This window comes from Oryctolagus cuniculus, chromosome 14 (genome assembly GCF_964237555.1).
Source record: "Oryctolagus cuniculus chromosome 14, mOryCun1.1, whole genome shotgun sequence".
NCBI classification, from domain to species: domain Eukaryota; kingdom Metazoa; phylum Chordata; class Mammalia; order Lagomorpha; family Leporidae; genus Oryctolagus; species Oryctolagus cuniculus.
Genome location: NC_091445.1, coordinates 81534472 through 81558829, shown reverse-complemented (window position 1 = coordinate 81558829; position 24358 = coordinate 81534472). Strand labels below are relative to the sequence as shown.

At 45.8% G+C, this 24358-nt stretch overlaps 1 protein-coding gene across 1 annotated transcript in view; it reads left to right on the top strand.

Annotated features, from left to right (window-relative positions):
• The first annotated feature begins 620 nt into the window (after positions 1–620).
• The window catches only part of DEPDC1B (DEP domain containing 1B), a 118056-nt gene continuing 94318 nt past the window's right edge, over positions 621–24358 (top strand). Inside the window, exons 1-2 of the mRNA XM_070056735.1 lie at positions 621–766; positions 13075–13340. Coding sequence (XP_069912836.1) covers positions 719–766; positions 13075–13340 — 314 coding nt within the window. The 5' untranslated portion in view covers positions 621–718. The remainder of the gene's footprint in view (positions 767–13074; positions 13341–24358) is intronic.

Here is a 24358-nt window from a genome sequence, read left to right as displayed (position 1 = left end):
CTCATTTGTCCCTTTGAACGAGCTGGACTTCAAATCCCTGGAGGGAGGGAGGCGTGTGGAGGAGATATTCCGGGCTGCATAAAAGGACTCACAGCCCCACGGCCCCACAGTCCAGGACTTGCAAAGCAAAGAGCTCAGATGCGAGGCAAAGACTTCCTCAGGACAAAAGGAAGCCCTAGTGCTCTCACACTCCATCCACCCGGCTCGGGGCCGCGTGCTCTTCAGCGGGTTTCCGAAGGTCCTTCCGCTTGGATGCAGGCTGACAACCCTCCCCGTTTCACTACCCGCTTCGCGCAATCTTCGAGCCCGAGTCCGGGGCGCACCGGCCGGGCGGACACGGCTTTCTTTCCGCAGGCCAGAGCTGGGCTCCCGGCACCGCAAACCAGAAGTCCTTTGAGGTCTCCGCATAGAGCGTCAGGGTGCTTTGGGCTCTGTGCGGGGTACAGACTCCCCGCACCGCCGCGGGGCGCGCCGGGCCGCTAGGGTGGGCCGAGCGCACTCTCCCCCGGCGCGGCGCCGCAGCCACGGAGCCTCGGCTGCGGGTCGTCTCCGCGGAGACGCCGGACGCCCCGCCCACCCCGCGCAGTTCCGGTCACGTGCCGCCGCCGCCGCCGCCCAATCAGCGCCCAGGGTCCGCGGGCTCGAGATTCAAACTGCGGAGCCGCCGGCTCGTGAGGATTGGCGCTGGCGCGGCCGAGGCCGCATCTGCGTGCGGGCCATGGAGCACCGCATTGTGGGGCCAGGGCCGTACCGGGCCACCAAACTGGTGAGTGAGTGTGCGGGGGCCTGGGCAGAGCCGCGGGCTCCGCGTGCCCCTCCCCGGCCGGCCGGTCTCGCTGGAGCCGCACAGGCTGCGCGGGGTGTGCAGGCTCAAAGAAGGACCGACCGGGCCCGGAGCCCAGCCGGCGCGGGTGGGTGCAGCTTTCCCGACTCGCTGGCTGGATCCCGGCACTCCGTGCGCCTCCAGAGCGCCGGGAGGACCAGGCGGGCGCCTTGTCCGCCTTTGTCCTCCGCGGTGTAACGCGCGCACAGCCCGGGGCCCGAGGGCCACCCCGCCCCCGGTGATGCTCCCCGCTTGCGGTCCAGGCGGGGCGTGGCTCCTTCCTGAGGGACACCTGGCCGAGAGCTCTTTCTAACGGTACCGGCACCGGGGCGCACCGCCCTGGCTTGGTTTCCGGCCCCTGGGGGTTTCTGTTTGTGTCAGCACCTCCCCGGGCGAGGGCCTGGCCCCGTGGATGATCCCGGGGGCCGGCCTTTGCTCCTGGGGGAGAAGCTTCGGCATGCAGAGGTGTGTACACGGTCTGCTGGATGACCTGGAGCTAGCGATCCTAGTGAGTACCATCCTTGGAATAACGGGGACAACTTGGTAATGGCCTCGTAGTTTTCCAAGAGGCCTTCAGGTAACTCACATCTTGGTCTGTCAACCGCTTTTGGCCGCCTCTTGCTTGGGAATGAATCTTACTGCTTTATTATGCACCCGATTGGATATGCAGGAGAGGGAAGGAAATTTGACGTCCACATTCTCACCGCACTGGACTCCTGCGAGTCTCCTGTGTGTGGAATAGGGGAGGACGCTGCGAAGTGAGCAGTGTAGATACGATTTCCTTTCCCGAGGTTTGGTGGGGTCAGGCTCAAGTGAAGGCGGCGAGCTTCTGCAAGCAGAAATCATGCTCGGCACTGATGGGTTTTTACTTGGCTCACGGATCCCTTTGAGAACCCGATAAAGACTACAAGATCCGGCCGGCGCCGGGGCTCACTAGGCTAATCCTCCACCTGCGGCGCCGGCACACCAGGTTCTAGTCCCGGTCGGGGCGCCGGATTCTGTCCCGGTTGCCCCTCTTCCAGGCCAGCCCTCTGCTGTGGCCAAGGGAGTGCAGTGGAGGATGGCCCAGGTGCTTGGGCCCTGCACCCCATGGGAGACCAGGAAAAGCACCTGGCTCCTGGCTCCTGCCATCGGATCAGCGCGGTGCGCCGGCCGCAGCGCGCCGGCCGCAGCGCGCCGGCCGCAGCGGCCATTGGAGGGTGAACCAACGGCAAAAGGAAGACCTTTCTCTCTGTCTCTCTCTCTCTCACTGTCCACTCTGCCTATCAAAAAAAAAAAAACAAAACAAAACAAACAGATCCTGGTCTCAGGAAAGCACACGTGCCACTCTTGAAGTTTTGCATAGGATTTCGGGGCACTTGGGGAAGGGTTCTGTGATACTGTCTTGTTTGATTTAAAACGACTGCATTATTTGCTGATCTTTCTGTGGGTCGGCGGTCAGGGCTGGACTTGCGTTTAGTGATTCGCTGTTGGGGTGACTCCTGTGCCACGGCCGTCTGACTTGACCAGAACTAGGTGGTGTAAGACGCCCTGTGTCTCTAGTAAGTCAGGCCAGCCATCTTCACCCGGTGGTCTCCCGCTTCCAGTGTAGCTAAAGCCAAGTTTCAGCTTGTGTCTTTTTGTTCATATCACATTGGTCAAAGTAAGTCAAACAGCCAGGTCTGGAAGATTCTAGGAATTCAGCTCCACTTCTTGATGGTGGGAGGCGTGGGAGGGCCGGGTTACATGGGTGCGTGTGAATAGGGTGGGAGGAGTCATTGCATCTGTCTGTGCAACGGTCTACTATAGATGCTTAGAAGATTCATTTGTTTAAAGTGGGTGAGGATAGTTTTATGTAGCCCTTGAGTGATGTTGTAAATATGTAAATGACCCTCGACAGAAAGAAGGTTCCCCACCCCTGATTTAAAAGAAATCCCACAAATACAAAGTTTCTTTTGGGCTAGCTTCTAAGAAGTATAGTTGATGGTGGCTGGGAACACACAGTTTTTTTGTTTTTTTAAGATTTATTTATTTACTTGAGAAGCAGAGTTAACAGAGAGGGGCGGGGAGGGAGACACACAGAGAGGTTTTCCACCTCCTGGGTCACTCCCCAAATGGCTGCAACGACCGGGGCTGGGCTGATCTGAAGCCAGGAGCCCCAAGCTTCTTCTGGGTCTCCCACGTGGGTTCAGGGGCCCAAGCATTTGGGACGTCTTCCACTGCTTTCCCAGGCCATTAGCAGGGAGCTGGATTGGAAGTGGAACAGCTGAGACTTGAACTGGCACCCATTAGGGATGTTGTCATCACAGGCAGGAACTTTACCTGTTATGCCACAACGCAGGCCCTGCTATTGCTGGATTCTAAGTCACATTAAAACAGTATCACAGTAGGTGTTTGGCCAGACACTTGAGACACGTGCATCCCTTACTGGAATGCCTGGGTCTGAGACCCAGCTCTGTTTCCAATTCCATCTTTCTGCTAAATGCACCCTGTAAGGCAGCAGATGATGGCTCTAGTAGTTAGGATTCTGCCACCCACATGGGAGATCTGGATTGAATTTCTGATTCTCAGCTTCAGCCTCCTATGTGGGACTGTTGGGAGCATTTGGAGAGTGAGCCAGTGAATGCGAAGCTTGCTCTCTGTTTCTCTGCCTTTCAAATAAATAAATACATACATACATACATACATAAAATTACTCAAAATAAATATTATCAAAGGAATTTTTTAAGGAAGAGTGCTCTGTGCTCTCTAGAATTCTTTAGTCCTCAAGAAAAGATATTTAAGGAGCTGGTGTTGTAGTATAGTGAGTTAAGCTGCTGCCTTTAATGCTGGCATTCCATATGGGTTTACCGGTTCGAGTCCCAGCTGATCCATTTCTGATCCAGCTCCCTGCTGATGTGCCTGGGAAAGCAGCAAAAGCTGGCCCAAGCACTTGAGCCCCTGCCACCCATGTGGGAGACCTGGAAGAAACTCCTGGTTCCTGGCTTCGGTCTGACCCAGCCTTGGCCATTGTGGCCATTTGGGGAGTGAACCAGTGGATGGAAGATCTCTCACTATCTGTAACTCTGCCTTTTAAATAATAAAAAAAACAAAAAACAAAAAACAAACTTCTGGTTTTTTAAAAAAGAAGTGATATGTAAGCCAAGTTTAAAATTGATTAAAAAGAAAAATTATGTCAGCAATTAATGGAAACACCTCAATTTCATCAATTTTCCAGGCAATCAGTTGAGCGTTCAACTTTATTTTATTTGAAAAATGTAGGCTGGCGCTGCGGCTCAATAGGCTAATCCTCCGCCTGTGGCGCCGGCACCCCGAGTTCTGGTCCCTGTTGGGGCGCCGGATTCTGACCCGGTTGCTCCTCTTCCAGTCCAGCTCTCTGCTGTGGCCCAGGAAGGCAGTGGAGGATGGCCCAAGTGCTTGGGCCCTGCACCCGCGTGGGAGACCAGGAGGAAGCACCTGGCTTCAGATTGGCACAGTGTGCCGGCTGAAGCGCGCCAGCCGTAGCGGCCATTTGGGGGGTGAACCAACGGAAGGAAGACCTTTCTCTCTGTCTCTCTCTCACTGTCTAACTCTGCCTGTCAAAAAAAAAAAAAAAAAAAAAAAGAAAAATATAGTGTTAAACTAAGATTTGGAAAGCACAGAACAATAGCCAGTGATAGCAGCTGTCATTACAAAGTGCTTTTGATCATTGTAAATGTGTAGATGTTTCCCTGGCATAATCCAGTTTGCTTCCAGTTCTTACCAGGGAAGATCCTAGGTCTTCCCCTGACTTACCCGCTGGAGCTGGCCCCAGCACGCCTTTTCCCAGCTTCCCTCTGAAGCTAATCTCACTTCAGGGAAAGCCTGGAGAGCAGCGTTGGCTTAGGAAGAGCAGACCTTTACTTCCGCCCTCCTTGGCTCACTGTGCCTTTTCAAAGCACACACAGCTCTATTTTCCAAGGCACCAAATCCTTTGAACATAACGTTTTGTGAATTAGGTAAATTTTTACGACAAAAGTCAAATGACAGACTCAGTTCATGGTGAGTATGGAAGCTCATTAGCTTCTTTCTTTTTTCTTCACTGGAATAGCTTTAAATTTTGGACTCCAAAAATAAATAGGTTAGCATTTTAAAATGAGAGAAAGACAATTCTTTTTCTGAAAACTCCTTTAGTCTGCTTACTGACCCATTCGTTGAACTTCTTCCGACTCATCCGCGAGGTCTGGTGCACTGGTAGACTTTAACATTCACATTGCACTTGTGAGCTGGAATGGCAAGGCCACACAGCTAAAATGGGGCAGGTACAACTGGGTATATAATTTGGTTATTTGGCAGCTCCTAGGCAAGTCTTCTTTATAGCACCACTGTTAGATATTTTTGGCACTAAGAAGGAAGGAAACGGAATCAATGTCCAAGAGAACAGGAAGCACATTTCAACCGTAAGTGTTGTATCTTGTAGTTTGGCTCATAAAGTTAAGCAAAAGCACTTGTGTGATTCCTTATCCTTTAAATTAATGGCCTGAAATAAGTAGGTGAGAAAAAATGTTCGCTAATTACAACACAAATCTGTTTTGCTCCCTTTCCTGCAAAGATTATTTCTTCAAATGTAATGTCATGGAAAAAATACCCCACATTTTCAAATTCTGTCTTATTCTTTGGTGACATAGGGCATTTTCTTTCTAAACATGCCTAAGAATGGTGTTTTGCCAGATTATTTAAAGATAACATCATTTTTTATGTTTCTGAGCAGAGATTCCAAATAGCACTTAATTATGTTTGGGAATAAGTGGGAGCAGAGACCAAGATCCTTGTTAGACTTTGAACATCTAAAATGTTTCATGGATTAGGTAAATATAATCCATAATGAGAACTTCCATTTAAAATTTAAACAAATGAATTTAAATTCTGTGTATGCATTTCTTTTTTAAAAAAGATATTTGCCTTTGATAAAAATGTCTTAACACAAAATTTCTAGTAAGAAATGAAAGCCAGCCATCGACATCAGATTGTTAAAATCTAATAAGAATCCCATTATTTTTTGAAATGGAGGGTATACAATAAGTTGAAAGCTCACACAGAAGAGTAAAAGTGTAAGAATTGGACTGAAGTTTCAAAAAAGAAGTCATAGGGGTCTTGCCCTAGTAGAGATTTAAGTTTAGTGTTAATTTTAATCACAACAGTTTAGTGTTGCAGAGAAATAGCTCAATGGATAGAAAAAGTTCAGAAACAGAATTAAGACAGCTAATATGTAAAGTAGCTTTAATAGTTTTTCAGCTCAGAAAAGGATGGCATAATTGGTTCTCCAGAATAGAGTAAGTTAGAGACCCCCTCCTCCTACCAGCAAAACATTCCAATTAAAGATTCAAGTATTAAAAATAGAAATCTCCAGGGGCCCAATATTGTGGCACGGTGAGTTAAGCCACGTGCTGGGTTGTGTACTGGCTGCTCCACTTCTGATCCAGCTCCCTGCGAATGTACCAAGGAAAGCAACAGAAGATGGCCGAAATACTTGGGCCCCTGTCACCTATGTGGGAAACCTGGATAGGGTTCCTTGCTCCTGGTTTTGGCCTGGCCATGCCTGGCTGTTGCAGCAATTTGGGCTGGTTCTCTCTCTCTCTCTATGTTTCTCTCTGTCACTCTTCCTTTCAAATAAACAAATCTCTTCAAAAAAAAAAAAAAAACAAACCCAACCTTCTAAAATATTAAAAGAAAATTATGATGAAGATTTTTGAATTTCTCAGGATGGGGAAATTTTCTTAATTATGAGAGTAAACCTTGAAGATAGATGATATGTATTATCTTAAAACAACATCATCAGTATTAAAGTCATATTATAGCTGGAGGCCACAGAAACAAATTGATAGGTCAAGAGAAAGATATTTCTAATATACGAAAAAGGGTTAGTATTCCATATTTATGCAATATGTACTAAAAATGTATATAAGATGTCAGGTACTGTTCTCAGTTGTGTGGATACTGAACAAAATTGATTAACTTTCCTGACATCTGTGCAGTTAAAATAGTAGATTTAAACAGTTCTTTTTTTTAAGTGTCTTTTTTTTTTTTTTTAAGATTTATTTATTTATTTGAAAGTCAGAGTTACACAGAGAGAAGGAGAAGGAGAGAGAGAGTGGTCTCCCATCCACTGGTTCACTCCCCAGTTGGCCGCAATGGTTGGAGCTGCGCCGATCCGAAGCCAGGAGCCAGGAGCTTCTTCAGGGTCTCCTACGCGGGTGCAGGGGCCCAAGGACTTGGGCCATCTTCTACTGCTTTCCCTCGCCATAGCAGAGAGCTGGATCAGTAGTGGAGCAATCAGGACTCGAACCTGCCCCCATATGGGATGCTGGCACTGCAGGCGGCGGCTTTACCCATTATGCCACAGCGCTGGCCTCAACAGTTATTAAAGTTAATTTTAAGAACCCCAAAACACAAACAGCCCAATAGGAAAATGACAGAGCTCAGAAGAATTGAAAATGACTAAAGATGAGGATAAGAAAATACAAACAAAACATTTCTTGTCCATAGATTGGCAGTGAAGAATAACATGGAGTGTTGGCCAGAGCTTGAGGCAGTGAACTCATATACATGGTTGCTACAGCCAACTCTAAATAGGCTAATACTTGTTAGAAGTCTATCAAAAATAGGTAAAAGCATTGGTACTTTTAGGTTATATCAATAAGAATATACTTGTCACATTTGTTAAAAACAAACTGGAAGTTATCTCTATGTCCACCATTCAGTTGAAGAGATACTTGAAGAGATAATGAAACATTCATAAGAGTGGTTTAGATCTGTAAGCATTAACACAGAAAGGTGTCTGTGGCATTGTTAAGTGAGAAATTAAATTGTAGGGTAATGTGTACCATATGATTGATCTGATTGTTAAAAATCAAAGCAAACAAGAAACAATATGTATACATACAGATGAACACTTCTATATATACACAACATATACTAGAGGTCTTCAAAAAGTCAATAGAAGAATTAAATTATGAAAAACTATGCATGGATTTAAATTTTTTATACCAAATACATTTATCTTTTCATTTTTCTACAAACTTTTAAAAATATTCCTGTATGTTTTACAGGTATATGGGGTTGGAGAGACATGCAGACTCATTTGTGTATATTTCTGTATTTAATTGGTTATCATGGCCATTTTATATCTGTAATTAAAATAACAAGTAGAAGAACTGCTACCTAGTCTGAGTCAGTTAGTAGATGTTGGAAATACTGGGTCCCAGAGAGCCATGTCTTCATTATGTTTGTTGGGGAAGATTATGAAAATTTAACCATCAGAAAAGAAATGCAAATCTTTTTGATAATTCCCCATTTCCATCATTCTTAGTGTGAGAATTCTAATAATCAGTTAAAGCTAGGTGTCAGCAGAACACTTAAAAATTGATGACTAAAAGTATGTGAAAATTACTTAAAGCCATGTTACTGTTCATAGACACTGGGTTCAGTGAAATGACCGCTTGAAGAGCAGCCTACAGAACAGGATTCCAGACCTTATTCCAAGTCCAAGCACCTATGTAGCATTTGCCAAGTTGTGTGCCCTGCTAGGATCTTGACTGTACCCTAGAGATTCTTCCCAGGTCTGGAATGGTTTGATCCATATAATTTGTTTAAAGAGATTAACCTGGAAGTTTTGTCTTCATGTTACTATCTTTGTGTTTCAGGAATACTTTATCTCTTACAAAGAGCATCATATGTTCTCATTGGCCTCATAATAACTTTGTGAGGTGAATGGATGCATAGAGAAGTTAAATCAGAGGTCATGGGCTGTACATGGGCTCCTTGGACTGCTCATTTAGTTCCAACCACGTTGTCCTGCTGTTTCTCTGTTCCCGTACATTCCCTCCAGCCATTTACTTGTCTTCGCCTCCAACCTCCTCCCTGTCCTCCATATCCGGTTTTACCACTACAGCCAACCAATTCATGTTTACTGACTTGGATTGGTCATCTACAGTCTGGTTTGCTCTAATGGAGTATTTTAATGTGTGAACAAGGGTGTGTGTGTGTGTGTGTGTGTGTACATTTTCAGTCAGCTTTTAGTTCAGCAGAAACACGAACAGGAAAGTATAAAGATCATAGGTATTCAGCTCCATGGAGTTGAACAAAGTGAGCACCCCATGTAACTAACACCCAACTCAACAAACAGCATTAACAGCACCCAGAATCCCCAGACTCCCCTCAGTCTCTGCTTCCTGACCTAGGTAATCATTATCATGGTTTCTAATACTACCAATTAACTTAGCCTGCTTTTGGAACATTTTACAAACAGAATCTTAGTATTTACCTTTCTTACCCGGCCTCTGTTTCAATATTACATTTCTGAGATTTGACTCTTATTGCATTTAGCAGGGGTTCATTCATTTGCATTGTATACCATATTACTTCTCTGTTCTTATGTTGATGGACATTTATATTTGACTATTGTGAATAGTTTTCTGAAAAACATGTGTCTTTGGGGGAATATATGCTTCTATTCAGTATACACTGAGATTGGTTCTGCCACTTAGCTGTTTGGTTGGGAGTACACTGTAACTTCCGAAAGAAGGTTATTGTGAGGACAAAGTGGAAAAAGTTTAGAACTTATTTCTAGTTTAAAGAACAAAAAGGACAGCTGCTTGTTCACATTTATGTTTTAGAAACAAAGACTTTAGGCGAGAGCCGTCTGATAGGGTGATTCTGAGTGTTGTCAGGAGCATTGCTGATGTGCTTTGGGAGTCTCCTGCAGAGGACTGTGGGCAAGCTTTTCTTTTTTCTTTAATGTTTATGTTGTTGGAAGGGAAGAGAGAGAGAGAGAGTTACAGAGAAAGGGGGAGATAGAGGGGGCGGGGAGAGAGACAGATATCTTCCATCCATTAGTTCACTCCCCAAATGACTGCAATGGCCTAGGCTGGGCCAGACCAAAACTAGGAGCCAGGAGCTTCCTCTGGGTTTCCCACCTGGGTGAAAGGGCCCAAATACCCGGGTCATCTTCTACTTCTTTCCTAGGCACATTATCAGGGAGCTGGATTGGAAGTGGAACAGCTGAGACATGAACCAGCTCCCATATGGGATGCTGGTGCTGCAGGCGGACACTTAACCTATTACTCCACAGCTCTGGCCTGTCCCTGTATTTTCTTTTCTTTTTTTTTTTTTTTTTTTTTTTTGACAGGCAGAGTGGACAGTGAGAGAGAGAGACAGAGAGAAAGGTCTTCCTTTGTCGTTGGTTCACCCTCCAATGGCCGCCGCTGCAGCCGGCGCACCGCGCTGATCCGATGGCAGGAGCCAGGAGCCAGGTGCTTTTCCTGGTCTTCCATGGGGTGCAGGGCCCAAGCACCTGGGCCATCCTCCACTGCACTCCCTGGGCACAGCAGAGGGCTGGCCTGGAAGAGGGGCAACCGGGACAGAATCCGGCGCCCCAACTGGGACTAGAACCCGGTGTGCCGGCGCCGCAAGGTGGAGGATTAGCCTATTGAGCCACAGCGCCGGCTCCTGTATTTTCTTTTAAAAGGTTTATCTTTATGGTCTTGAGTTCTTCATTATCAGATATTGCATTATACGAGTGCTACAAAAAGGTCTTGGCAAACAGAATGAAAAGATAAGTTTGTTTTAGTACAAAAATGGTTGAAATCCATACATGTGAAGGGTCTTCAAGAAGTTTATGGAGGGATGGGTATTGTGGAGCAGTGGGTTAAGCTGCAACTTGGGACACCTCTATCCCATAATGGAGTGCCTGGGATCAAGTCCTGCCACTGCCTCTGTGTCTGACTGTGCTCCCTGCTAGTGTGCTTCGGCAGCAGCAGATGATAGCTCAAGTACCGAGTCCACACCTCCAACACGTTAGACCATGGGAGAGTTCCTGGCTCCTGTGTTCAGCCTGGCCCAGCCCGCTTCTTGCAGGCATCTGGGGAGGTAGATGGAGATCTCTCTCCCTCTCCCTCTTTCTCTCCCTCTGTCACTCTTTTACTTTAAATAAAATATTTATTTATGTATTTGAAAGTTTATTTATCTATTTGCTTGAAAGGCAAAGTGCCAGAGAGAGAGAGAGAGAGAGAGAGAGAATCTTATATCTGCTGGTTTACTTCACAAATGGCTGCAACTGCTGGAGTTGGGCCAATCTGAAGCCAATAGCCAGGAGCTTCTTCGAGATCTTCCTCATGGATGCAAGCACTTGGGCCATACTCCGCTGCTTTCCCAAACATATTAGCAGTGAGCTGGATTGGAAGTGAAGCAGCTGGTAATCAAACTGGTGCCCATATGGGATATCAGCGTCGCAGGCAGCCGTTTACACCACAGTGCTGGCCCTGATAAATAAACTTTTCAAAGAGTTGATGGAAAAAGGCTATGCATGAATTTAAAATTTATTTGTTTATTTTTAAAGATTTGTTTATTTATTTGAAAGTCAGAGTTACACAGAGAGAGGAGGAGAGGCAGAGAGAGAGGTCTTCCATCTGGTGGTTCACTCCTCAGATGGCTGCAATGGCCGGAGCTGTACTGATCCAAAGCCAGGAGCCAGGAGCTTCTTCTGAATCTCCCATGTGGGTGTGGGGGCCCAAGCACTTGGGCCATCTTCTGCTTTCCCAGGACATAGCAGAGAGCTGGATCAGAAGTGGAGCAGCCGGGTCTCGAACTGGCACCCAATTGGGATTCTGGCACTGCAGGCGGCAGCTTTATCTGCTATGCCACAGTACCGGCCCCTCAGATTTTTTATTTTAAAGATGTGTTACTTGAAAGGTAGAGTTACAGAGAGAGAGAAAGAGAGAGAGGGAGAGACAGAGAAACAGATCTTCCATCCGCTGGTTCACTCCCCAAATGGTCACAATGGGCAGAGCTGGGCCAGTCCAAAGCCAGGAGCTTTTTCCAGTTCTCCCACATGGGTGTAGGGTCCCCGTGGAGCTGCTTGCCATGGCACATTAGTGGGGAGCTGGATCGGAAGTGGTGCAACTGGAACTTGAACCAGAGTCCATATAGGATGCTGGCACCCCAGATGGCGGCTTTACCCGCTATGCCACAGCGCTGGCCCCCCAAATTTTTTTTCCACCAAAGTAAACTTGCATTTTTCCACATAATTTTGGAAGTAACCCTGACTTATCTAATGAATTTCTCTTCTCTCCCCATACATTGATTTTTTTTCACATAATAAACAATCTATAAACGTTTGCAGAATGAAGTAAAGTCGTATTAAAACATGGGGCTCCAAAAGTGAATTATGCATAATGGGCTTAATTTTCTTCAGTATTTATTACTGTATGTTTTCATTCTTGTAAAAATCCATTAAGAGGATCACTTAATGGCAATATCCTAGGTAAATGTTTCTTGAATGAATAAAAAATGAATTACCATTCAAAAGCTGCATTTTCTTTCATTCTTTTCTTTCAGTAGATTTTTTAGTTTTCATTTAATGAATACATTTTTTCATAGATACAACTTTAGGAATATAGTGGGTCTTTCCCCCATACCCATCCGCCCACCCCAACTCCCATCCCACCTTCTTCTCCCTCTCCCATTCCCTTCTTGATTATGGTTCATTTTTAGTTTGATTTTATATACAGAGGACTGACTCCATGTTCAGCACAGATTTCAACAGTTTGTCCCCCCCCCACAACATATAGAGTACAGTTTGAGAACAAGATCTGCAGTTGATTCTCAAGTACAACTCATTAAGGATGGAGGTCCTACATGGGGAGTAAGTGCACAGTGACTCCTGTTGTTGATTTAACAACTAACACTCTTATTTATGACGTCAGTGATCACCCGAGGCTCTTGCCATGGGCTGCCAAGGCTATGGAAGCCTTTTGTGACCACAGACTCCATCAGTAGATTATTTTTTTTAAGCTGTAAAAAAAATATGTCTATCACATAAAACTGTTTTTACTGTCTTTAATTGTGTAGTACATTGGCATGCAGTACCTTCACATTATTTTGCAACCATCAGTGTCTTTTCCCCAGAAGTTTTCGAGTTTGCAGACTGTAAATAAAAGATTTTCATGACTCCATCTGTTCTCCCCTCCCACTTCCAATGCCTTCAGTGGCTGGGACTGGGCCAGTCCTGAGCCGGAAGCCAGGAACTCAGTCCAGGTTGCCCATGTGAGTGGCAGGTGTCCAGCTAGAACTGTCACCTGCTGCCTACCAAGGTGCACGTGAGCAGGAAGCTGGAGATGGGTGTGGAGCTGGGACTTGAACTCCAGGCATTTTTTTTTTCAATGGGAAAATTGCACTCGTTTGTTTCCATATTTGGGATACAATACCTTTTAACAGACTCGCTGGCAGACTAAACGCCTTTCCCTTTCGTCCGCTAGTGGAATGAAACCGTGGAGCTTTTCCGCGCCGGGATGCCGGTCCGGAAGCATCGCTGTCGCTTCAAGAGCTACGAGCGTTGCTTCACAGCAGCCGAAGCCGCGGACTGGCTGCACGAGCTGCTGAGGTGCAGTCAGAACTTCGGCCCGGAAGTGACTCGGAAACAAACGGTGCAGCTGCTCAAAAAATTCCTGAAGAATCACGTCATTGAAGACATCAAGGGCAGATGGGGCCAGGAAGACTTTGAAGACAATCGGCACCTCTACAGGTAACCATGGTGATGGGTGAGCCCTGAGGGAGGAAGCAGGTAGAATTAAGTGCAGCTGGTCAAGGTCTCTCTCTCTCTCTCTTTTTTAAGATTTATTTTATTTTATTTGAAAAAGAGAGAGAGAGAGAGAGAGAGAGAAAGAGAGATCTTCCAGCTGGTGGTTCACTCCCCAGATGACTGCAATGGCCAGAGCTGAGCAGATCTGAAGCCGGGAGCCAGGACCTTCTTCCAGGTATCCTACATGGGTGCTGCTTGCCCAGGTACATTGGCAGGGAGCTGGATCAGAAGTGGAGCAGCCAGGGCCTGAACCAGCACCCATAGGGGATGTTGGAACCGCAGGCAGCAGCTTTACCCGCTATGCCTCGGTGCCAGCCCCAAAGTCACGGTCTCTTGAGACTTTCTGCTAGGAGAGAACTTACCTTGTCCACTGCACCACAGGCTCTGTTGGGCATTGGTTGAAGGTAGAACTGATTGTGTTGCCAAAATAAAAGCTGATTGCAATTTTCCCTGGGCTCTCGGGGCAGTGTTTCCACTGCTGTTTCCATCAGGATCTCTGTTCATGCCCTTGGTTCACCCGGGAGGATGACAGCAGTAACTTTGTCCTTCCAGGGAATCGGAACGCATGAGGCGTTCCCAAGTAGCAAGGACTGTGGTGTCGGGGGCTTCGTGGCCGAGCACGCCCCGTCTTTTAACCACTCAGCCCCAAATGAAGAACTGTGCTAGAATTCCCTGGAGTCTCAGATTAAGCCCGACTATCCAGTTTGCTTTTCCACATTTTTGTTCACATTTCAATGGTATTTATTTTTTATTTTTTTTTAACTTTTATTTAATAAATATAAATTTCCAAAGTACAGCTTTTGGATTACAGTGGCTTTTCCCCCCCATAACTTCCCTCCCACCTGCAACCCTCCCATCTCCTGCTCCCTCTCCCATCCCATTCATATCAAGATTCATTATCTTTATATACAGAAGATCAATTTAGTATATATTAAGTAAAGATTTCAACAGTTTGCACCCACAGAGAAACACAAAGTGTAAAGTACTGTTTGAGTACTAGTTATACCATTGATTCACATAGTACAACACATTAAGGACAGAGATCCTACATGAGGAGTAAGTGCACAGTGACTCCTGTTGTTGACTAAACAACTTGACACTCTTGTTTATGGTGTCAGTAATCACCCGAGGCTCTTGTCATGAGTTGCCAAGGCTATGGAAGCCTTTTGAGTTCATCAGCTCCAATCTTATTTAGACATGGTCATAGTCAAAGTGGAAGTTCTCTCCCTTCAGAGAAAGGTACCTCCTTCTTTGATGGCCCATTCTTTCCACTGGGATCTCACTCACAGAGATTTATTTATTTATTTATTTATTTTGCCACAGTGTCTTGGCTTTCCATGCCTGAGATACTCTCATGGGCTTGTTAGCTGGATCCGAATGCCTTAAGGGCTGATTCTGAGGCCAGAGTGCTGTTTAGGGCATTTGTCATTCTATGAATCTGCTGTGTATCCTGCTTCCCATGTTGGATAGTTCTCTCCTTCTTAATTCTATCAGTTAGTATTAGCAGACACTAGTCTTGTTTATGTGATCCCTTTGACTCTTAATCCTATCATTATGATCAATTATGAACTGAAACTGATCACTTTGACTAGTGAGGTGGCATTGTTACATGCCACCTTGATGGAATTGAATTGGAATCCCCAGGCACGTTTCTAACTCTACCGTTTGGGGCAAGTCTGATTGAGTATGTCGCAAACTGTACATCTCCTCCCTCTCTTATTCCCACTCTTATATTTAATAGAGATTGCTTTTCAGTTAAATTTAAACACCTAATAATAATTGTGTGTTAATTAAAGAGTTCAACCAATAGTATTAAGTAGAACAAAAAAAAATACTAAAAGGGATAAAGTATTAAGTTGTTCTCAACAGTCAGGGCAAGGGCTGATCAAGTCACTGTTTTTCATAGTGTCCATTTCACTTCAACAGGTTTCCTTTTTGGTGCTCAGTTAGTTGTCACCAATCAGGGAGAACATATGATATTTGCCCCTTTGGGACTGGCTTATTTCACCCAGCATGATGTTTTCCAGATTCCTCCATTTTGTTGCAAATGACCGGATTTCGTTGTTTTTTACTGCTGTGTAGTATTCTATAGAGTACATATCCCACGGGCCGGGACAATGCTCTTTGGATGACGCCCTGTGTCGGTCTGCGTGTGCCCGTGTGTCCACGCCTGCTATGGCTTTACCGCATCCCGTGCCCTGGGCCCGAGGTGGGCGGGAGCCTGGGGGTCCCCCGCCCCCACGCCTTGCTGTGCCGAGGCTGCCTTGAGGGTCTCAGCAGTGGGCAGGTGCAGGTGCAGGTGTTTCCTGGGCTGGGGCGGGCCCCGGGTGATTGAAGCCCCCCGAACCCCCGTGATGTGTCTGAGCCGCCGCTGCGCGTGGCTCGGGGATCAGGGCTCTCCCACACCTGAGCCTGGGCATCCCCACACAAGTCAGAGATAGCACAGGGGCTCAGGGGCGGCTCGTGTGGCTTCTCCCTCGCCACTGGCCAGGGGCAGGGGTGGTCCCGTGCGTCAGCCAGCTGCGGTCCTAGCCGCCGGGAGCCTCAGCCAGGCCGTGGAGTGGGGTCGCGGAAGAGGAGCGTCTGAGTGCAGCCTCAGCCAGAGAGGGCCCTGTAGATGCTGCTGCCTGCCCCGCACCCCTCTGAGACACCCGCCCACCCAGCCCATGCATGGTGTTGGAGGTTAGACCCAACTATGCATGAGACGCCCCCCCTCCCCCCGACCACTGGAGCTGGCTGCGAATAAAAGCTGCATTTACAAAAAAAAAAAAAAAAAAAAAAAAAATGATGGGCATTTTTAGGTTGATTCCATGTCTTAGCTATTGTGAATTGGGCTGCAATAAACATTAAGGTGCAGACAGCTTTTTTATTTGCCAATTTAATTTCCTTTCGGTAAATTCCAAGGAGTGGGATGGCTGGGTTGTATGGTAGGGTTATATTCAGGTTTCTGAGGAATCTCCAGACAGACTTCCATAGTGGCTTTACCAGTTTGCATTCCCACCAACAGTGGGTTAGTGTCCCTTTTTTCCTACATCCTCACCAGCATCTGTTGTTTGTAGATTTCTGAATGTGAGCCATTCTCACTGGGGTGAGGTGAAACCACATTGTGGTTTTGATTTGCATTTCCTTGATGGCTAGTGATCCTGAACATTTTTTCATGTGTCTGTTGTTTCTCTTTTGAAAAATGTCTATTGAGGCCTTGCGGCGCCGGCACACCAGGTTCTAGTCCCAGTCGGGGTGCCGGATTCTGTCCCGGTTGCCCCTTTTCCAGGCCAGCTCTCTGCTGTGCCCAGGGAGTGCAGTGTAGGATGGCCCAAGTGCTTGGGCCCTGCACCCCATGGGAGACCAGGAGAAGTACCTGGCTCCTGCCATCGGATCAGCGCGGTGCGCCAGCCACAGTGGCCATTGGAGGGTGAACCAACAGCAAAAAGGAAGACCTTTCTCTCTGACTCTCTCTCTCACTGTCCACTCTGCCTGTCAAAAAAAAAAAAAAAAAAAATGTCTATTGAGGTCTTTGGCCCATCTCTTTAGTGAGTTGTTTGTTTTGTTGTTGTGGAGTTTCTTGATCTCTTTGTAGATTCTGGTTATTAATCCTTTATCTGCTGCATAGTTTGCAAATATTTTTTCCCATTCTGTCGGTTGCCTCTTCACTTTCCTGTTTCTTTTGCAGTACAGAAACTTCTCAATTTGATGCAATCCCAAATGTTCATTTTGGCTTTGACTGCCTGTGCCTCCAGGGTCTTTTCCAAGAAGTCTTTGCCTATGCCTATATCTTGCATGGTTTCTCCAATGTTCTCTAATAATTTGATGGTGTTGGGTCATAGATTTAAATCTGTAATCATGTTGAGTGGATTTTTGTGTAAGGTGTAAGGGAGGGGTCTTGCTTCATGCTTCTGCACGTGGAAATCCAGTTTTCCCAGCACCACGTATTGAATAGACTGTCCTTGCTCCAGGAATTGGTTTTAGATCCTTGATCAAATATAAGTTGGCTGTAGATGTTTGGATTGATTTCCGGTGTTTCTATTCTGTTCCATTGGTCTATCCATCTGTTTCTGTACCAGTACCATGCTGTTTTTATTACAACTGCCCTGTAGTATGTCCTGATATCTGGTATTGTGATGCCTCTGGCTTTGTTTTTGTTGTACAAGATTGCTTTAGCTATTCGAGGTCTCCTGTGCCTCCATATGAATTTCAGCATCATTTTTTTTGAGATCTGAGAAGAATGTCTTTGGTATTTTGATTGGTATTGCATTGAATCTATAAATTGCTTTTGGGAGAATGGACATTTTGATGATTCAATGGTATTTATTAATGTGGACACTCACTTCCTGAGAATCCCAGGGGCAGTGGAGATTGATCTCTCTGTCTCTGTCTCTCTCTCACTAACTCTGCCTGGCCAAAAAAAGAAAAAAAATACACAGGACAAAAGTCATCCATTAAGTGACCCCCCCACCCCTTTTTTCTAGTGGAATACTTGTGAATAAAGGGAGCAATGTTTTCTTTTCATTATTTACCACCTGAAAATTTGCTTCTGTTTTCCCAAGTGCAAGTTCCAGAAGTTAACCCCTGACTTTTGTCTATTAGCTAGATTAATCTGGGATGAGATCTCTTTAGACTTGTAAATCATTTGTCAAGGTGCCTGTGCCTTGAATTGAGAGAGCGCTAATGAGCAGGCAGCTAGCTCTTTTCCCTGCACAAGCTTTGGTCAGGGACGCTCAGGATGGTGAATGTTGTGTGCCAATGCTCTTGGACAGAGCCCTGTGCCACCCCACGGCTGCACCTATTACATGGAGAGTCCTACTGATGGGTTATCATGAGAGCTGGGGAGAGCGATTGTGAGCTAGTGACATGTTCGATTTGAAAGCACATGAGCAAGTCAATGAGGTGGCAGATTTAGGCATGTTTTCTAAACATCAGGCTTTGTAGAAGAGGAGCCTTTGCAGCCTGAAAGGACTGTGGAGAGGAGTTTTTGCTGGAAAGACAGGAACTAACGTCCTAGAGCACCTGTGATGTTTCAGATGCAGCACCCATAGATGGAGGCAGGGGGTATACTACTTTTAATATTAGGAAATTAATAGGGTCAATGTTACTAAATGGTCCAGGGTCAGCCAGCTAGTAGTGAAAGAGTCAGGATTGCAGTTTCTTATTGCTGGAGTCTGCCATGCTGCCTTCCTTTCCACAAGAGGCTGACTCAGCGTATCAGATAAACGAGTAAGCGAATGAGCACACACACAGGATAATAAATAGAAGACATTTGGTGTAGTCAATACGTGTTTGCGTTCACAGAGTTCCTGTAATGCATTGAGTGGTACATGATACACGCTGGGTGATCAGTCAAGAAGTTCTCCAATAAAGACGGCAAGGGAAACATAATCAACCCAAGTTCTTCCATAAATATGGCAAGGGAGAGCTGGTCTTTTGGGTCTGTGAGAGAAAGCTATATGAAATATGTAGGCCTTTATATTTTCAAAAGAGAATATACATGTTGGAGAATTTTACAGAAAAAATGAGCATTTGTTTTAGCAGTTAAGACACCACTTGGGGCACCTGCCTCCTCTGTCAGAGCGCTTGGGTTCAAGTTGCATTCCTTATTCAGCTTTCCCCATTCAGTTCCCCTCTGCCCATTCCAGCTTCCTGCTGATGTGTGCCCTGGGAGGCAGCAGGTGATGGTCAAGTGGTGGAGTTCCTGCAACCCACGTGGCGGATGCAGATTGGGATCCAGCCTCAGCCTGAGCCAGCCCTGGCTGTCATGGGCATTTGGAGGGTGAACAAGCAGATGGAAGCTGTCTGTCTGTCTCTTCTCCATCTCTCAAATGAACTAAATAAATACATAATAAGAGTAAAGCCCTTATTTTGGAATGTATCAAAAATTTCTAGATTTTGAAAAACGTGTGTCATATCTGTTATGTGAATACATTTAAGCTTATTAGCCATGATTTTTTTTTAAAGATTTATTTTATTTATTTGAAAGAGTTACAGAGAGAGGTAGAGACAGAGAGAGGTCTTCCATCTGCTGGTTCACTCCCTAGATGGCCGCAACGGCCGGAACTGTGCCCATCCAAAGCCAGGAGCCAAGAGCTTCTCCCAGGTCTCCGACATGGGTTCAGAGAGCCAGGGACTTGGGCCATCTTCCACTGCTATCCCAGGCCATAGCAGAGAGCTGGACCGGAAGAGGAGCAGTCAGGACTCGAACTAGCGCCCACATGGGATGCCAATGCTTCAGGCCAGGGCTTTAACCTGCTGCGCCACTGCGCCGGCACCCCCACGATTGTTTTTTAAGAAGCAAAGACTCATGTATGGAAAACAGAAGGTAAGAGTGAATTTTAGTGTGTAAGAAGGGAGAGCAAGATCCTACTGTCCAAATGTCCATAAGGGATGCTCCGGTGAAGGGCCCAGCAATATTTATTGAACTATCCCTTTTTACCCATGCTGGAACTAGAGTGAATTCTGGATTTAAGGCTGGTGAGAACAATTTTAGATTTCATCAGAAGGTGCTCATAGTTGAGCCTGATGCTGCTGTATGTGTCTAGCAAAACTTCGTAACTCTGGACTTTTGATGGAGAGAGAGGACCAGTTACAGCACCTTGTGTTTTTGTAAGAGATTTCCAGTTTTGAAGCGGTTCCACTTCCCTGATCTCATTTGATTTTTATAACAACCCAGGAGGTAGGGTGGGTAGTTCATCCTGACAACCAGATACATTTCTCTTTGAAACTTCTGAACAAAACACCTGGATAGAATGTTCAAGTCAAAGAAATTCCATACAAATTGTTGTGTGCTGCTCCTCCGCACGCGGAGGAGCCGCACCGGACCGGGCGCTTGTTGTTCCCTTTTTTTACAAGTCCTTTCTATAGTAAAGTAAGAATAAGTAAACAGCAAACTCCCAAAGCAAGAATGAGTAGAGAGAAATGAGAAAGAACGAAGTAACGAACTTCCCCGCGAACTCTCCAACGCACTCTCCAACCAACCCACACCACCATGCCGTCTCTCTCCTCCTATATAGTCCTCTCCACCAATCCCAACTCGGCTGCCCACACGCCGAGCACGCCGCTCTCCTCCAATCAGGAGCAGCTCCTGCAGCTTGTCAAGTTGGTGAGAGGCAGCTGGGTAGAAGCTGTTTACTTCTCTCCCAGCGCCATATTGTGGGAGAGCAGATGCATAGAATAAATCTTAATTCCAGTAACAGTATAGTCCGAATTGCTCCCCACAGATCCCCCTTTCTTTTTATTTTTTGGCGTTGATACGCGCCTGTGTAAAGTTCAGTGTGATCTTCATGCTATTGACTCTTGTTTGTCGTGCTACTTCAGAGTTTGTTGAAAAATGTCCCGTATTCCAAAGATCTCAGGGATTGGTTATTCATTGTTTTCTTCCTCAAATGGAGTTTTCTTCTTCTAGATCTTCTGCTGGCAGGTTTATCAACCGAATTCTTCTCTCAGGGGTCCATATTGGTTGTGCCGCACCCTGTGGAAAAAAACAAACGGCGCCTCGTACTCTTCTGAGTAAGGGGAACGGGCCTTTCCATTGGTTGTCCTGTAAATCCTTCCACATTACCCACTGTATTGATTCCTTATCAGCTGATTGAGTATGCATTTCTGCAAGTGTTTTACCGTTCTTTTTCTTGTTCAAAAAATTGTATAAAGAGCTAGGGCCAAGACGTCCTTGTTGGATGTGGCCATTTCCCCTATTCCCCCTTTTTGTTTAATTATTAAATTTTTTAAATATAAGTGAGCGCGTTCTACCACAGCTTGCCCCTGTGGATTGTATGGAATACCGGTAATATGGGAGATTCCGAATTCTTTCAAAAATGCAGCAAAACGCTTTGATGTATACGCTGGGCCGTTATCCGTTTTGATCACATGAGGAACTCCCCAGGCTGCAAAAGCCTGCAAGCAGTGTTGGATTACTTGTTGTACTCCTTCTTTATTCATGGCTGTGGCCATAATTACACCTGAGTATGTATCTACAGTGACGTGAACACAGCTTTGTCGCCCAAAAGAGGGGATATGTGTAACGTCCATCTGCCAGATATGTCCTGGTTTAAGGCCACGGGGATTGGCTCCCGCAGGAATCTTTGGAACTATGGTAACAACGCACTTTTCACAGGATCTAATGATATCTTCTGCTTGCTTGCGGGGAATATTAAATTTAAAACTTAAAGTGTGGGTGTTAACATGCCATTTTGAGTGATATTCTTTAGCTTGTTCCAAAGCGGTGCATGCAAGCAAGAATCTTGAATAGTGATCTGCCATCATGTTTCCTCGAGTAAGTGGGCCAGGTAAATTAGAATGAGCTCTTATGTGGCCTATGTAAATAGCATGCTCTCTTTGATTTAATAACCCCTGAATTTCACTTAGATAAGAATAGACTGAGGAGGATTTAAGAATAAGGCACTGTGTAGCGAGCATCTGAACTGCATTCACCACATATGCACTATCAGACAAAATATTCATGGGTGCGCTCTCTCTGCGTAATACTGTTGCGATAATAGCTAATTCTGCATGTTGTGGAGAAGGGGATGCTGTTAAAACAAAATATCGTTGATTGTTAAATATAGCTGCTCCTGTTCCGCCTTTAGCTCCATCCGTAAATACGGTAACTGCCCCTTGAATTGGATCCCTTCGCACCTTCTGCACCCGTTTTATTGAAACCTGTGTGCAGAAGTTAACAAATGGATGGCGAGGGTAGTGATTGTCAATCTCTATTTGTAGAATGAGAACTATGTATGCCCATTGCCAGCATTCCCTTGTAAAGGCTTCTACTGCCTCTTGAGCAAAGGGAACTACACATCGCTTTGGAGTCTTCCCCGCCATTTCTGTCGCCTTTTTTATTGCTGTTAATATTAAATCAGCCACCGCAATGCCTTGGGTGTATAGTACACGCGGTGCATGTGAATGTGGGTATACAAACAACAAGGGTCCTCCTTGCCAAATGACTGCGAAGGGATATAGCTGTTCCATAAAAATTAATATTTCTAGGGCTTGTTGTGGATCACATCTTTCCATCTGCATTGCTTTAATTTGTTTTTCAATTTTCTGTAACGCCAAGCGGGCTTCTATTGTCAATCTACGAGGGGAATCAAGCTGGGCATCTCCTTCTAAAATATTGAATAATGGCATCATATCTTCGGTAGTTAATTTACAATAGGGCCTCAACCAATTTAAATTGCCACATAATTTTTGGAAGTCATTAAGGGTCTGTAACCCATCTATTGCAATTTCAAATTCTAATGGGGTTACCTTTTCAGAAGTTACTTTAAGTCCTAAGTACTGTACTACTTCCCCTTTTTGTATCTTCTCTGGCGCTACTTGTAACCCAACTTTTTCCAAATATAATAGCAGCAGCTTATATGCTTCCATTAGGTGACTTTCACTTTCAGCCGTTATTAACAAGTCATCCATGTAGTGTAAAATTTGTACTTTTGGGCACTGTTGTCGAACCGGCTCTACTGCCTGGTCAACATATAGCTGGCATATGGCAGGACTGTTAGTCATTCCTTGGGGAAGCACCTTCCATTCATATCTTTTGTCGGGACCTTGATGATTAATGGAAGGTACGGTGAAAGCAAACCTCTGAATGTCTTGTTCATGTAGAGGTATGCTAAAAAAGCAGTCCTTCAGATCGAGTACTATTAGTGGCCAATGCTTTGGGATCATAGTAGGAACCGGGAGTCCGGGTTGCAATGCCCCCATGGGTTGCATCTGCTGATTAACAGCCCGTAAATCATGCAACAACCGGTATTTCCCTGATTTTTTCTTTATCACGAATATTGGCGTATTCCATGGGGAGGTTGATGGTTGCAAGTGGCCTGCCTCTAATTGTTGTGATACTATATCATTTACCGCAGCCAGCTTTTCCTGGGTAAGGGGCCACTGTGGTATCCACTTTGGCTTGTTGTCCAGCCATGACAATGGCAGCGGCTGCATCTCAGTGGCCCCCACGAAAAACCCGTGTCCTGTCTTTTAAAATCGCCTTTGGGCTGGGCTAGGTCCCTTCTGCCTTCTCTGGAGCCTAATCCTCTCTCCTGATATCCCTTTTTATACATAATACGCCGTTCTGTAGAACTCTCCAATTGATCCTCATTTGTTAACGTCAGTCCCAATTGTTCTAAAATGTCTCTTCCCCATAATGTGATGGGGAGTGCACTAACATAAGGTTGCACATTTCCCTTGTTCCCTTCTTGATCCTGCCAATGAAGCACCTGAGCACTCCTTGATGGTGTCATGGCCGCACCTAGGCCTACTAAAGTATTATCTCCTGGCTGAAAGGGCCATGACTTCGGCCAATCATTTTCCGAAATTATACTTACATCCGCACCTGTGTCTAGCAGGCCCTGAATCGACTTTCCTCTAATGGTTAAGGTCCACAGAGGTCGATCTGCTAGAGACAGGGACAAGGCTGCAAATTTCTCCCCTTGGGGTCCATGAACATCCTGCGCTCCAATCATGATCAGTATTTGAGCCACAGGTTCTTCTGGTTTGATTTGAATAATACCCTTTGTAGATTGTATTAGCACTTTTAACTTATCAAAAGGTAATTGAATGACTCCGGTGATGACCATTAGGCCTCTCAAAGCATTTGTTTCTTTTCCTACGATTATTCCAAGTCCGTTATGCTCTGCTGAAATTGTTTCTGCCCTCACCTCTATGGCTTGTGGCCCCATTTGAGGTGTTAGTAACGAATATTCGGTGGCTCGTAACTCTGCGCGGTAAATATTTGGTTTTGGGACCGTGGCACCCACCGATTGTTTTGGCCCCGGGGTGCAGGGGCCCACATTCCGTTTTTTTGCTGTTGACCATATACACCTGATCTTCTTATGGGGCCTGGCTCATTTGGCATCCTCAGGGGATTGCCTGCGCTGTTTATTTTAAAGTAACATTCACTGACCCAATGATTCCCTCTTCTACAGCGTGGGCAAAGGCCTGGTCTTCTCGAGTTCTCTATGCCCTGCCGATCTCGGGCTGGA